Source organism: Pseudophryne corroboree, chromosome 5 (assembly GCF_028390025.1).
Source record: "Pseudophryne corroboree isolate aPseCor3 chromosome 5, aPseCor3.hap2, whole genome shotgun sequence".
In the NCBI taxonomy this organism is placed as follows: domain Eukaryota; kingdom Metazoa; phylum Chordata; class Amphibia; order Anura; family Myobatrachidae; genus Pseudophryne; species Pseudophryne corroboree.
In genome coordinates this window covers 379,000,932-379,014,181 of record NC_086448.1, presented here as the reverse complement: position 1 = coordinate 379,014,181, position 13,250 = coordinate 379,000,932, and the positions used below count along the sequence as shown (strand labels likewise).

The window sequence follows — 13,250 nt, the reverse complement described above, 5'->3', positions numbered from 1 at the left end:
TGGTTGTTGTGTATGCGACTGCCGTCGCGTTGTGTGACTGGCCTTCGACAGTCTGAGAGCGAAGCATGTAGTGCATACTAAATTGCACGGAGTTCCAGGACCTTTATAGACAGCAATCTGTCGTGATCCGTTTAGAAACCCTGTCGCTGACCATTTTAAACTACAACTCCCCAACCTCTGAGACTCTCGCCCAGAGTAGAAACACCCTCGCCCCCCTGTGGGATACGCGAGTGAAAACCTCCGAACTGAAGCGCTTCGAAAGCCCATCATTGTTCCTAATAGGCGAATACACCAATGTACCGCTTGAGCACTAATTGTACCAGATGGCGTATAATCTGTTCTTTCTGGTGTAGTAGGTAAATTCTTTGATTTACCGTATCTGGAATCATACCTAGGAATTGAAGTCGTTGAGACGGAATTAGATGCGATTGTTTTTGAACTTGACACTGCAACCGTGGTGTACGTTAGCAGCGCAAGTCGGAGGAGCATCTGTTGAGACGGAGCTCTTATGAGCAGATCGTCTAAGTATGGAACGATTGTCACTGCCAGGGATCTGAGATGAGCTATCATCACAAACATCACTTTGGTGAATACCCGGGGGGCTGACAAGAGGCCAAACGGTAGAACCTGAAACGGTTAATGGTTGTGGCGTATTGCAAAACGCAAGAACCTGTGATGAGGTGACCAAACCGGAATGTGTAAGTACGCATCCTGGAGATCAAGCACAATCATGCAATCTTGTGGCTCCAAATATGCAAATACTAACCGCAGAAAATCCATCTTCAATCTGTAGTAAGTGACTTGCTGATTGAGACTGCGACGGAGCCCTCCGGCTTCGGTACCACAAACAGACGGGAATAATAACCCTGACTTTGTTGGTGTACCAGGCCTGGAAATAAAAACTGCTGAAACCAGCAGAGACTGAATGGCAACCTGCCAAAACGCCTTATTTCGTCCGACAGAGGCAGTCCTGTCTTTTAACCCTAAATAGCGGATACATCCATGAGTGGATGGCTGGAAACCCGGCAAATGTAACGTGTAAAGGCGCACTCCCACAATTGGAAATTCGAGATGGGCTGAGAGCCCGTCAAGCCACTGGCTTGTTGTGACTTTAGCGCCCTGGCGTTACAAGGCGTGACTATTTTTGTACCACAGCCTTGAAAAGACTGAAGTCTAAAGGCTTTAAACGCCGGACCAGAGTATTTCCGGCTTGATACCGTAGGAGGCCATTTTGTCAAATTTAGGACCAAACACTTCTGGCCTTGTCGTGCTGAAACTAGCGACGATGAAAAACGAGAAGCAAGGTAACAGGCGGCAGCAGACGCTGTACCGAGATACTCAGCAGCTTCTCATTAACGATAAGTATAACGTGATAGTCATTGTTTCCATACACAGAGCACCCTAGTGACCCAAATGTATCTTGGGTCTTTATAAGGTTTGACACAGACGAATTCACCAATGGCGGATTCTCCAATTTAGATGTCAGTGTGTGGAAACGGGTAAATAGCCTTAAATCTTAGTAAGATATCCTAAATAAGAAAACCATTGAAGATCTGTCGTTTAGTAAATACAACGGATTAGATGTTAGAGGCTCCTTATTCTCTGTAAATTTAGATGTTAGAGCCTCCTTATTCTCTGTAAATTTCAGAGACTGACTCACTGGTCATTATCAATGTATGGTTGTCAAAACCCGCACTATCTGACTGTCTAATGTGCCCTCCTCACTCGTATTTAGCGCTGTGAGGTTTGACATAGAATTGTCAGGACTGCAACATAGAAGAAATGTTTAAATTATAAGACCAGTTAAATTAACACCCTGGTATCCAAAGTGAAATTGGACTGAGACTCCTCCGTTAAAGCTGGCGGAGTAACTTCCGAGACTCCGATCTTACCGCTCCTGTCGAGCAGAGTCATTTGAATTGTCAATGCTTAACATAGGATCTGGGAATGAACCGGCTTCCGGAGTGGAAACCTACAAAACATACTGAACATGTGGTAGATTTATGTCCAGACTTTTGTTTAAAAGTATTTTTAGTCTGTGCTGGAGCCTTACTCCTTATGCCGACAGACAACACAATAGGCAAAGGACAGACACTTGCACGACTCAGTAAAATTATTACTTAAGGTGTGTAATATATATCTATCTATTTATGGCCGAAATGCAGTTCACATGGCCAGCCTATGTGAAACCTGAACCAAACTTCCCACTAACACCCCTGCGCCTCCGGTGGAGTAGTGATGTAGAGCAGGAATGTTCTGGAATTACAAACTGGAAGAAACAGGAAGCATGGTTAAAATGGCCCCCATGCCATGCTTACACTGATAATCACAGTTACAATTGCTACAGTGTTAATATAGGCTGAATAGCCTATTATACAGTGAAAATCATAGGCAGGTTACAATACATGCTGTAGTGTTAATATAGGTTCAATAGCCTATTATACAGTGATAATCACAGGCAGACCACAATACATGCTGTAGTGTTAATATAGGCTCAATAGTCTATTACACAGTGAAAATCACAGGCAGTCTACAATACATGGATCTAGTATTAATATAGGCTCACTAGCCTATCATACATTAACTCTGCCTGCTGTTTATATAGGTATGGCAGCCCTTTACATTCCCTTGTAGCCGCGCTGTAATCAGCCAGATTCCCCCCCCCCTTCCCCCTGTACTCCCTGTAGCGCTGTGTCTCAGCGGGGAGCGCCGGGAAGTTGCAGTGAGGCGAGGGACACTTCTTGCCGAGCAGCGGAGGTCGGCTGGCCGGAGCGGCGCGTAGCGGCTTCCGGCGTCGCTAGCCGAGCTGCGGCGGTTCTCCCCCTCTCAGCGCTGGCACCAAGACTGCACTGATGGAGCATCTGGGCGGGCGGACGGTGCTGGGGCGGCCGGACGGAGCGGCTGGGGCGGCCGGACGGAGCGGCTGGGGCGGCCGGCCGGAGCGGCTGGGGCGGCCGGACGGAGCGGCTGGGGCGGCCGGCTGGGGCGGCCGGCCGGAGCGGCTGGGGCGGCCGGCCGGAGCGGCTGGGGCGGCCGGACGGAGCGGCTGGGGCGGGCGGCTGTATGAGCAGCGGCGGCATTACAACAGTGACCCCACACAGCGGGGCGGCAGCCTGCGCTGACCGCCCCGTTTCCCCAGCATACCTTGTTGTAGGGAGGCCTGCGACGGGCTTCTAAGCTCCGAGCTCTTCCGGTCATGGCTGCGACGGTGCTTCTATTTGTAAGCTCCGTCCAGCCCTTCAGGTCATGGCTGCGACGGGGCTTCTATCTGTAAGCCCCGTCCAGCTGTTGCAGGAGACAGTGGGCTGCCTGTGGCTGTGAGGGTGCTCTTTGTGAGGACCGACACGCCATGCGCTGTCCGTGCAGCGGCACTATCCCGGACCCATGTTTTTCCAGAAACTGGGAAGGGATGTGCTAAGTGAAAAAAAAGTAAAATGTAAAAGTAAAAATGAAAAATTAATAAAATCTTCCACCAAGTGTGGGAACTCCACACAAGCCTTGTTAGTGCTGTGAGCACAGAAAAAACACTGAGATACTACACTGAGGTACTCGGGGATATGGAGGGGTGGAGAGTTCTAAATTTAAATATTCAGTGCCTTTGTTTCTGCTAAGCCGTCCATATCCCAAGAGTACTCCAGTGACCCCTAGTGGATGAAAAATAAATTATATATATATATATATATATATATATATATATATATATATATATATATATATAACAAAATGGTACCCAATTGCGCTCAGGAGTATCAAATGAGCAGCACCTCAAGATGAACCTTCTGTTAGCAAAGGTTCAGACAATACATACAAAGCGAATCTGAGAGCGCTAAACGAGACTGAATGATTATAATTTTATCCACAATTACTAAAAATTACTTAAAAACATTGTATTAAAAAATATTTAATCACAAAGTCAATAATGATCATTCATTTTACATCATTTACAGAGATACAGTAAATGAACTTGCTGTACAGATCACAATTTGACATTCAGTCTGAGTACAGTATCTTATTGGCAGATATTCGGTAAACACCGGTTTGATTGATCAAACGAAGAACCCTTCAAACCGGTGTTTACCGAATGTCTGCCAGTAAATTACTGTACTCAAACAATGTTTTTAAGTAATTTTTAGTAATTGTGGATAAAATGATAATCATTCAATCTCGTTTAGCGCCCTCAGATTCGCTTTGTAAAATATATATATATATATTATATATATATATATATATATATATAAAAATGCGAAAGCCCTCACTCACTGACTGACCACTAATTATCTTACTTCTAACACAGGTATTCTTCAGGTGGAAGATAGGAAAATTACGTAATTAGATTTTTAATAAATATCCCTGAGGAGATGAAAAGGGGTTCACATAATGACATCAATACCAATATGTGGCTTGCGTTGCATGAACGATAACGCCAAACGGACAATCGGATAAAAATTTGGACGGTACCTCCAGTGTGTAGAATCTAATAAACTACAAAAATGGTCCTTTACCGTATATGCTATGGGCGCTCCTCGGGTAACGCCAAGAACCATGGATTTGCCTACATTAAGACGTCTCAAATTTACATCTCTACAGATTTACCAAATTATTAACACACTCATGTATATGTACAGTGCATCCGCAAAGTATTCACAGCGCTTCACTTTTTCCACATTTTATTATGTTACGGCCTGATTCATTTTTCCCCTCAAAATTCTACACACAATACCCCATAATGACAACGTGAACAAAGTTTTTTTGAGAATTTTGCAAATTTATTAAAAATAAAAAACAGCCTCAAGTCTTTTTGAATATGATGCCACAAGCTTGGCACACCTATATTTGGGCAGTTTCGCCAATTCCTCTTTGCAGCACCTCTCAGGTTGGATGGGAAGCATTGGTGCACAGCCATTTTCAGATCTCGCCAGAGATGTTCAACTGGATTCAAATCTGGGCTCTGGATGGGCCACTCAAGGGCATTCACAGAGATGTCCTGAAGCCACTCCTTTGATGTCTGGGCTGTGTGCCTAGGGTCGTTGTCCTGCTGAAAGATGAACGGTCACCCCAGTCTGAGGTCAACAGCGCTCTGGAGCAGGTTTTCATCCAGGATGTCTCTGTACATTGCTGCATTCATCTTTCCCTCTATCCTCACTAGTTTCCCAGTTCCTGCCGCTGAAAACATCCCCACAGCATGATGCTGCCACCACCATGCTTCACTGTAGGGATGGTATTGGCCTGGTGATGAGCGGTACCTGGTTACGCCAAAGACTTCAATCTTTGTCTCATCAGACCAGACCAGAGAATTTTGTTTCTCATCGTCTGAGAGTCCTTCAGATGTATTTTGGCAAACTCCAGGCGGCTGTCATGTGCTTTTTACTGAGGAGTGGCTTCCATCTGGCCACTCTACCATACAGGCCTGATTGGTGGATTAGTGCAGAGATGGTTGTCCTTCTGGAAGGTTCTCCTCTCTCCACAGAGGAATGCTGTAGCTCTGACAGAGTGACCATTGGGATCTTGGTCACCTCCCTAAGGGCCTTCTCCCCCGATCACTCAGTTTAGACGGCTGTCCAGCTGTAGGAAGAGTCCTGGTGGTTCCGAACGTCTTCCATTTATGGATGATGAAGGCCACTGTGCTCATTGGGACCTTCAAAGCAGCAGATATTTTTCTGTACCCTTCCCAAGATTTGTGCCACTAGACAATCCTGTCTCGGAGGTCTACAGACAATTCCTTTGACTTCATGCTGTGATTTGTGCTCAGACATGCACTGTCACTGTCAAGTGTGGGACCTTATATAGACAGGTGTGTGCCTTTCCAAATCATGTCCAATCAACTGAATGTACCACAGTTGGACTCCAAATAAGCTGTAGGAACTAGGAACATCTCAAAGATGATAAGTGGAAACAGGATGCACCCGAGCTCAATTTTGAGCTTCATGGCAAATGATGTGAATACTTATGTACATGTTGTTAGTTTTTTTTATTTTTAATAGATTTGCAAATATCTCCAAAAAAACTTTTTTCACATTGTCATTATGGGGTATTGTGTGTAGAATTATGAGGGTAAAAATTAATTTATTCTATTCTGGAATAAGGCTGTAACATAACAAAATGTGTAAAAAGTGAAGCGCTGTGAATACTTTCCGGAAGCACTGTACAACCGTGAAAATCAGAAACTCCCGTGCGAAGAACAGGAAGAACAGCTAGTGTGATGATATAGAGATATATATACTGTTCTGATCCATGTTATGAATACAGTATACTGATATATTAATACAGTTTTTCTCTCTGAGCATTAATACTAAATGTGTCAGTAAGGTGTATATATTATGAAATGCATCATTTGTGAGAACTGGGAAATGCTTTTCAATTACTTTAAAAGGTACCACTAGGTATTAGTGTCTCCGGCTTATACAGACACCATAATAATTATTTCTCATCCACAATTTATGATGAGACGTGATTTTGGTTTGTGCATGTCACCCACACACGATTGACACAATATATTTAACGGCTGACGAATACTAAGAGTAAAAATATTCACAAGCTTTCACTTGTGGTAAGGTGAATCACCCTTACCGATTACTATTTTTCTTTTTTAAGAAAAGTTTTATTACATACCCCTCAGCAAAAAATATTTTTCCTAAAACGGTTTCTCTTTTTTGTTGTATTGCGAGTAAAGTCTTATTCTATATTTTACCTAAGTTTGAAAAAAAGTTATATTTTAACATTTTCTGTACAAAATGTGCCCCCAAAAAGGAGTATTTCCTCTGTTATCCCTCCTAACCTCTTATTGGGACGGTATCCTGTTTCGATTCATCTATTATTACCCCAAATTCCTGGGGAGCACCGCCAACCCCAAGTTACATGTACTAGCTCTTGTAATAGCTGGTCTTAGCATTCTTGCGGTATAAACTCAGATAAGATTGGGGAATCTCTAAGTCAAACAGAATTGTTGTTTTTGGGGGCATGTATACTGTAACTCTTGGATAGTTAAGTAGAAATTGTCCAACCAGACCTTTATGTGCATGGCCAGCTTTACGTATAATTAAAAAAAATCTAGCTGTATGGAAAAGAAAGAATAAAAAAAAACATTAAAGACAGTTGATGAAAATCAAATTAAAAATAACGTCCATGTACTTACTCTGCAATGAATTACAACCACATGCAGAGGATCACTGTTCAGCCAAGTTTCCATTGCCTTGCATATGGTGCACATTTTATCTAGAGGGGGGGCATGCAGATCAGGCCAGCCCAAATCCATTACCTATATTCAAAATAAGACAAATTGTATTTATGTACTATACATCATCTACTAGCTGGTGATTAAGAACAGCGTTACTTACTGCATTATTTCTAAAATATATGATCAATGGCAATCATTACCAACAGCATATGCTACTATAAATAATACAAACATTGGGGGCTCATGCACATTTGAACATAATTGCAATTTGCTGCTTTTTTATTTCTTTATTTGTGAAGGTGGACAGAGGAGTGTACAATACATGTAAAGGCACACAACAAAAAAAATATAAAACAAATGGTAACATACAGACGATGCGCCATGATACATAAAGCAAAAAAGTACATTCCTATCAAAACATACAATGTCATTTTCCCTTATTTGTTAAATTTTTGTGGAGGGGGAGATAACAAAACAATTCTATAGTAGGACAACAACTGTATAAGGGAACTAAAAAATAAGAATTTACTTACCGATAATTCTATTTCTCGTAGTCCGTAGTGGATGCTGGGGACTCCGTCAGGACCATGGGGGAATAGCGGCTCCGCAGGAGACAGGGCACAAAAGTAAAAGCTTTAGGATCAGGTGGTGTGCACTGGCTCCTCCCCCTATGACCCTCCTCCAAGCCTCAGTTAGGATACTGTGCCCGGACGAGCGTACACAATAAGGAAGGATTTTGAATCCCGGGTAAGACTCATACCAGCCACACCAATCACACTGTACAACCTGTGATCTGAACCCAGGTAACAGCATGATAACAGCGGAGCCTCTGAAAAGATGGCTCACAACAATAATAACCCGATTTTTGTAACAATAACTATGTACAAGTATTGCAGACAATCCGCACTTGGGATGGGCGCCCAGCATCCACTACAGACTACGAGAAATAGAATTATCGGTAAGTAAATTCTTATTTTCTCTGACGTCCTAAGTGGATGCTGGGGACTCCGTCAGGACCATGGGGATTATACCAAAGCTCCCAAACGGGCGGGAGAGTGCGGATGACTCTGCAGCACCGAGTGAGAGAACTCCAGGTCCTCCTCAGCCAGGGTGTGTCCCTGACCAAGTAGCAGCTCGGCAAAGTTGTAAAGCCGAGACCCCTCGGGCAGCCGCCCAAGATGAGCCCACCTTCCTTGTGGAATGGGCATTTACATATTTTGGCTGTGGCAGACCTGCCACAGAATGTGCAAGCTGAATTGTACTACACATCCAACTAGCAATCGTCTGCTTAGAAGCAAGAGCACCCAGTTTGTTGGGTGCATACAGGATAACAGCAAGTCAGTTTTCCTGACTCCAGCCGTCCTGGAAACCTATATTTTCAGGGCCCTGACAACATCTAGCAACTTGGAGTCCTCCAAGTCCCTAGTAGCCGCAGGTACCACAATAAGCTGGTTCAGGTGAAACGCTGACACCACCTTAGGGAGAAACTGGGGACGAGTCCGCAGCTCTGCACTGTCCGAATGGACAATCAGATATGGGCTTTTGTGAGACAAAGCCGCCAATTCTGACACTCGCCTGGCCGAGGCCAAGGCCAACATCATGGTCACTTTCCATGTGAGATATTTCAAATCCACAGATTTGAGCGGTTTAAACCAATGTGATTTGAGGAATCCCAGAACTACGTTGAGATCCCACAGTGCCACTGGAGGCACAAAAGGGGGTTGTATATGCAGTACTCCCTTGACAAACTTCTGGACTTCAGGAACTGAAGCCAATTCTTTCTGGAAGAAAATCGACAGGGCCGAAATTTGAACCTTAATGGACCCCAATTTGAGGCCCATAGACACTCCTGTTTGCAGGAAATGCAGGAATCGACCGAGTTGAAATTTCTTCGTGGGGCCTTCCTGGCCTCCCACCACGCAACATATTTTCGCCACATGTGGTGATAATGTTGTGCGGTCACCTCCTTCCTGGCTTTGACCAGGGTAGGAATGACCTCTTCCGGAATGACTTTTTCCCTTAGGATCCGGCGTTCAACCGCCATGCCGTCAAACGCAGCCGCGGTAAGTCTTGGAACAGACATGGTACTTGCTGAAGCAAGTCCCTTCTTAGCGGCAGAGGCCATGAGTCCTCTGTGAGCATCTCTTGAAGTTCCGGGTACCAAGTCCTTCTTGGCCAATCCGGAGCCACGAGTATAGTTCTTACTCCTCTACGTCTTATAATTCTCAGTACCTTAGGTATGAGAAGCAGAGGAGGGAACACATACACCGACTGGTACACCCACGGTGTTACCAGAACGTCCACAGCTATTGCCTGAGGGTCTCTTGACCTGGCGCAATACCTGTCCAGTTTTTTGTTCAGGCGGGACGCCATCATGTCCACCTTTGGTCTTTCCCAACGGTTCACAATCATGTGGAAGACTTCCCGATGAAGTCCCCACTCTCCCGGGTGGAGGTCGTGCTGAGGAAGTCTGCTTCCCAGTTGTCCACTCCCGGAATGAACACTGCTGACAGTGCTATCACATGATTTTCCGCCCAGCGAAGAATCCTTGCAGTTTCTGCCATTGCCCTCCTGCTTCTTGTGCCGCCCTGTCTGTTTACGTGGGCGACTGCCGTGATGTTGTCCCACTGGATCAATACCGGCTGACCTTGAAGCAGAGGTCTTGCTAAGCTTAGAGCATTGTAAATTGTTCTTAGCTCCAGTATATTTATGTGGAGAGAAGTCTCCAGACTTGATCACACTCCCTGGAAATTTTTTCCTTGTGTGACTGCTCCCCAGCCTTTCAGGCTGGCATCCGTGGTCACCAGGACCCAGTCCTGAATGCCGAATCTGTGGCCCTTTAGTAGATGAGCACTCTGCAGCCACCACAGAAGAGACACCCTTGTCCTTGGAGACAGGGTTATCCGCTGATGCATCTGAAGATGCGATCCGGACCATTTTCCCAGCAGATCCCACTGAAAAGTTCTTGCGTGGAATCTGCCGAATGGAATCGCTTCGTAAGAAGCCACCATTTTTCCCAGGACCCTTGTGCAGTGATGCACTGACACTTGGCCTGGTTTTAGGAGGTTCCTGACTAGCTCGGATAACTCCCTGGCTTTCTCCTCCGGGAGAAACACCTTTTTCTGGACTGTGTCCAGAATCATCCCTAGGAACAGCAGACATGTCGTCGGAGACAGCTGCGATTTTGGAATATTTAGAATCCACCCGTGCTGTCGTAGAACTACTTGAGATAGTGCTACTCCGACCTCCAACTGTTCTCTGGACCTTGCCCTTATCAGGAGATCGTCCAAGTAAGGGTTAATTAAGACGCCTTTTCTTTGAAGAAGAATCATCATTTCGGCCATTACCTTGGTAAAGACCCGGGGTGCCGTGGACAATCCAAACGGCAGCGTCTGAAACTGATAGTGACAGTTTTGTACCACGAACCTGAGGTACCCTTGGTGAGAAGGGCAAATTGGGACATGGAGGTAAGCATCCTTGATGTCCAGGGACACATATAGTCCCCTTCTTTCTGGTTCGCTATCACTGCTCTGAGTGACTCCATCTTGATTTGAACCTTTGTATGTAAGTGTTCAAATATTTCAGATTTAGAATAGGTCTCACCGAACCGTCTGGCTTCAGTACCACAATATAGTGTGGAATAATACCCCTTTCCTTGTTGTAGGAGGGGTACTTTGATTATCACCTGCTGGGAATACAGCTTGTGAATTGTTTCCAATACTGCCTCCCTGTCGGAGGGAGACGTTGGTAAAGCAAACTTCAGGAACCTGCGAGGGGGAGACGTCTCGAATTTCCAATCTGTACCCCTGGGATACTACTTGTAGGATCCAGGGGTCCACTTGCGAGTAAGCCCACTGCGTGCTGAAACTCTTGAGACGACCCCCCACCGCACCTGTTTGTACGGCCCCAGCGTCATGCTGAGGACTTGGCAGAAGCGGTGGAAGGCTTCTGTTCCTGGGAATGGGCTGCCTGCTGCAGTCTTCTTCCCTTATGGGGACGAAAGGACTGAGGCTGAAAAGACGATGTCTTTTTCTGCTGAGATGTGACTTGGGGTAAAAAGGTGGATTTTCCAGCTGTTGCCGTGGCCACCAGATCCGATGGACCGACCCCAAATAACTCCTCCCCTTTATACGGCAATACTTCCATGTGCCGTTTGGAATCTGCATCACCTGACCACTGTCGTGTCCATAAACATCTTCTGGCAGATATGGACATCGCACTTACTCTTGATGCCAGAGTGCAAATATCCCTCTGAGCATCTCGCATATATAGAAATGCATCCTTTAAATGCTCTATAGTCAATAAAATACTGTCCCTGTCAAGGGTATCAATATTTCCAGTCAGGGAATCCGACCAAGCCACCCCAGCGCTGCCCATCCAGGCTGAGGCGATCGCTGGTCGCAGTATAACACCAGTATGTGTGTATATACTTTTTAGGATATTTTCCAGCCTCCTATCAGTTGGCTCCTTGAGGGCGGCCGTATCTGGAGACGGTAACGCCACTTGTTTTGATAAGCGTGTGAGCGCCTTATCCACCCTAAGGGGTGTTTCCCAACGCGCCATAACTTCTGGCGGGAAAGGGTATACCGCCAATAATTTTCTATCGGGGGAAACCCACGCATCATCACACACTTCATTTAATTTATCTGATTCAGGAAAAACCACATGTAGTTTTTTCACACTCCACATAATACCCTTTTTTATGGTACTTGTAGTATCAGAAATATGTAACATCTCCTTCATTGCCCTTAACAAGTAACGTGTGGCCCTAAAGGAAAATACGTTTGTTTCTTCACCGTCGACACTGGAGTCAGTGTCCGTGTCTGTGTCTGTGTCGACCGACTGAGGTAAAAGGACGTTTTAACGCCCCTGACGGTGTTTGAGACGCCTGGACAGGTACTAATTGGTTTGCCGGCCGTCTCATGTCGTCAACCGACCTTGCAGCGTGTTGACATTATCACGTAATTCCTTAAATAAGCCATCCATTCCGGTGTCGACTCCCTAGAGAGTGACATCACCATTACAGGCAATTGCTCCGCCTCCTCACCAACATCGTCCTCATACATGTCGACACACACGTACCGACACACATCACACACACAGGGAATGCTCTGATAGAGGACAGGACCCCACTAGCCCTTTGGGGAGACAGAGGGAGAGTTTGCCAGCACACACCAAAAACGCTATAATTATACAGGGACAACCTTTATATAAGTGTTTTTCCCTTATAGCATTTTATTATAAATATACATATCGCCAAATAAGTGCCCCCCCTCTCTGTTTTAACCCTGTTTCTGTAGTGCAGTGCAGGGGAGAGCCTGGGAGCCTTCCCACCAGCATTTCTGTGAGGGAAAATGGCGCTGTGTGCTGAGGAGAATAGGCCCCGCCCCCTTTTCGGCGGGCTTCTTCTCCCGTTTTTCTGAGACCTGGCAGGGGTTAAATACATCCATATAGCCCCCAGGGGCTATATGTGATGTATTTTTAGCCAGAATAAGGTACTATCATTGCTGCCCAGGGCGCCCCCCCCAGCGCCCTGCACCCTCAGTGACCGCTGCTATGAAGTGTGCTGACAACAATGGCGCACAGCTGCAGTGCTGTGCGCTACCTTATGAAGACTGAAAAGTCTTCTGCCGCCGGTTTCTGGACCTCTTCACTTTTCGGCATCTGCAAGGGGGTCGGCGGCGCGGCTCCGGCACGAACCCCAGGGTGAGACCTGTGTTCCGACTCCCTCTGGAGCTAATGGTGTCCAGTAGCCTAAGAAGCCAATCCATCCTGCACGCAGGTGAGTTCACTTCTCTCCCCTAAGTCCCTCGATGCAGTGAGCCTGTTGCCAGCAGGACTCACTGAAAATAAAAAAACCTAACAAAACTTTTACTCTAAGCAGCTCTTTAGGAGAGCCACCTAGATTGCACCCTTCTCGGCCGGGCACAAAAATCTAACTGAGGCTTGGAGGAGGGTCATAGGGGGAGGAGCCAGTGCACACCACCTGATCCTAAAGCTTTTACTTTTGTGCCCTGTCTCCTGCGGAGCCGCTATTCCCCCATGGTCCTGACGGAGTCCCCAGCATCCACTTAGG

At 46.0% G+C, this 13,250-nt stretch overlaps 1 protein-coding gene across 3 annotated transcripts in view; it reads right to left on the bottom strand.

Moving 5' to 3' along the window:
- Positions 1–13,250, bottom strand: part of TNS3 (tensin 3) — a 1,058,399-nt gene that overhangs the window by 501,353 nt on the left and 543,796 nt on the right. For all 3 annotated transcript variants that reach the window (XM_063922694.1, XM_063922695.1, XM_063922696.1), the window contains exon 9: positions 7,133–7,255. In XM_063922694.1, the coding sequence (XP_063778764.1) occupies positions 7,133–7,255 (123 nt within the window). The remainder of the gene's footprint in view (positions 1–7,132; positions 7,256–13,250) is intronic.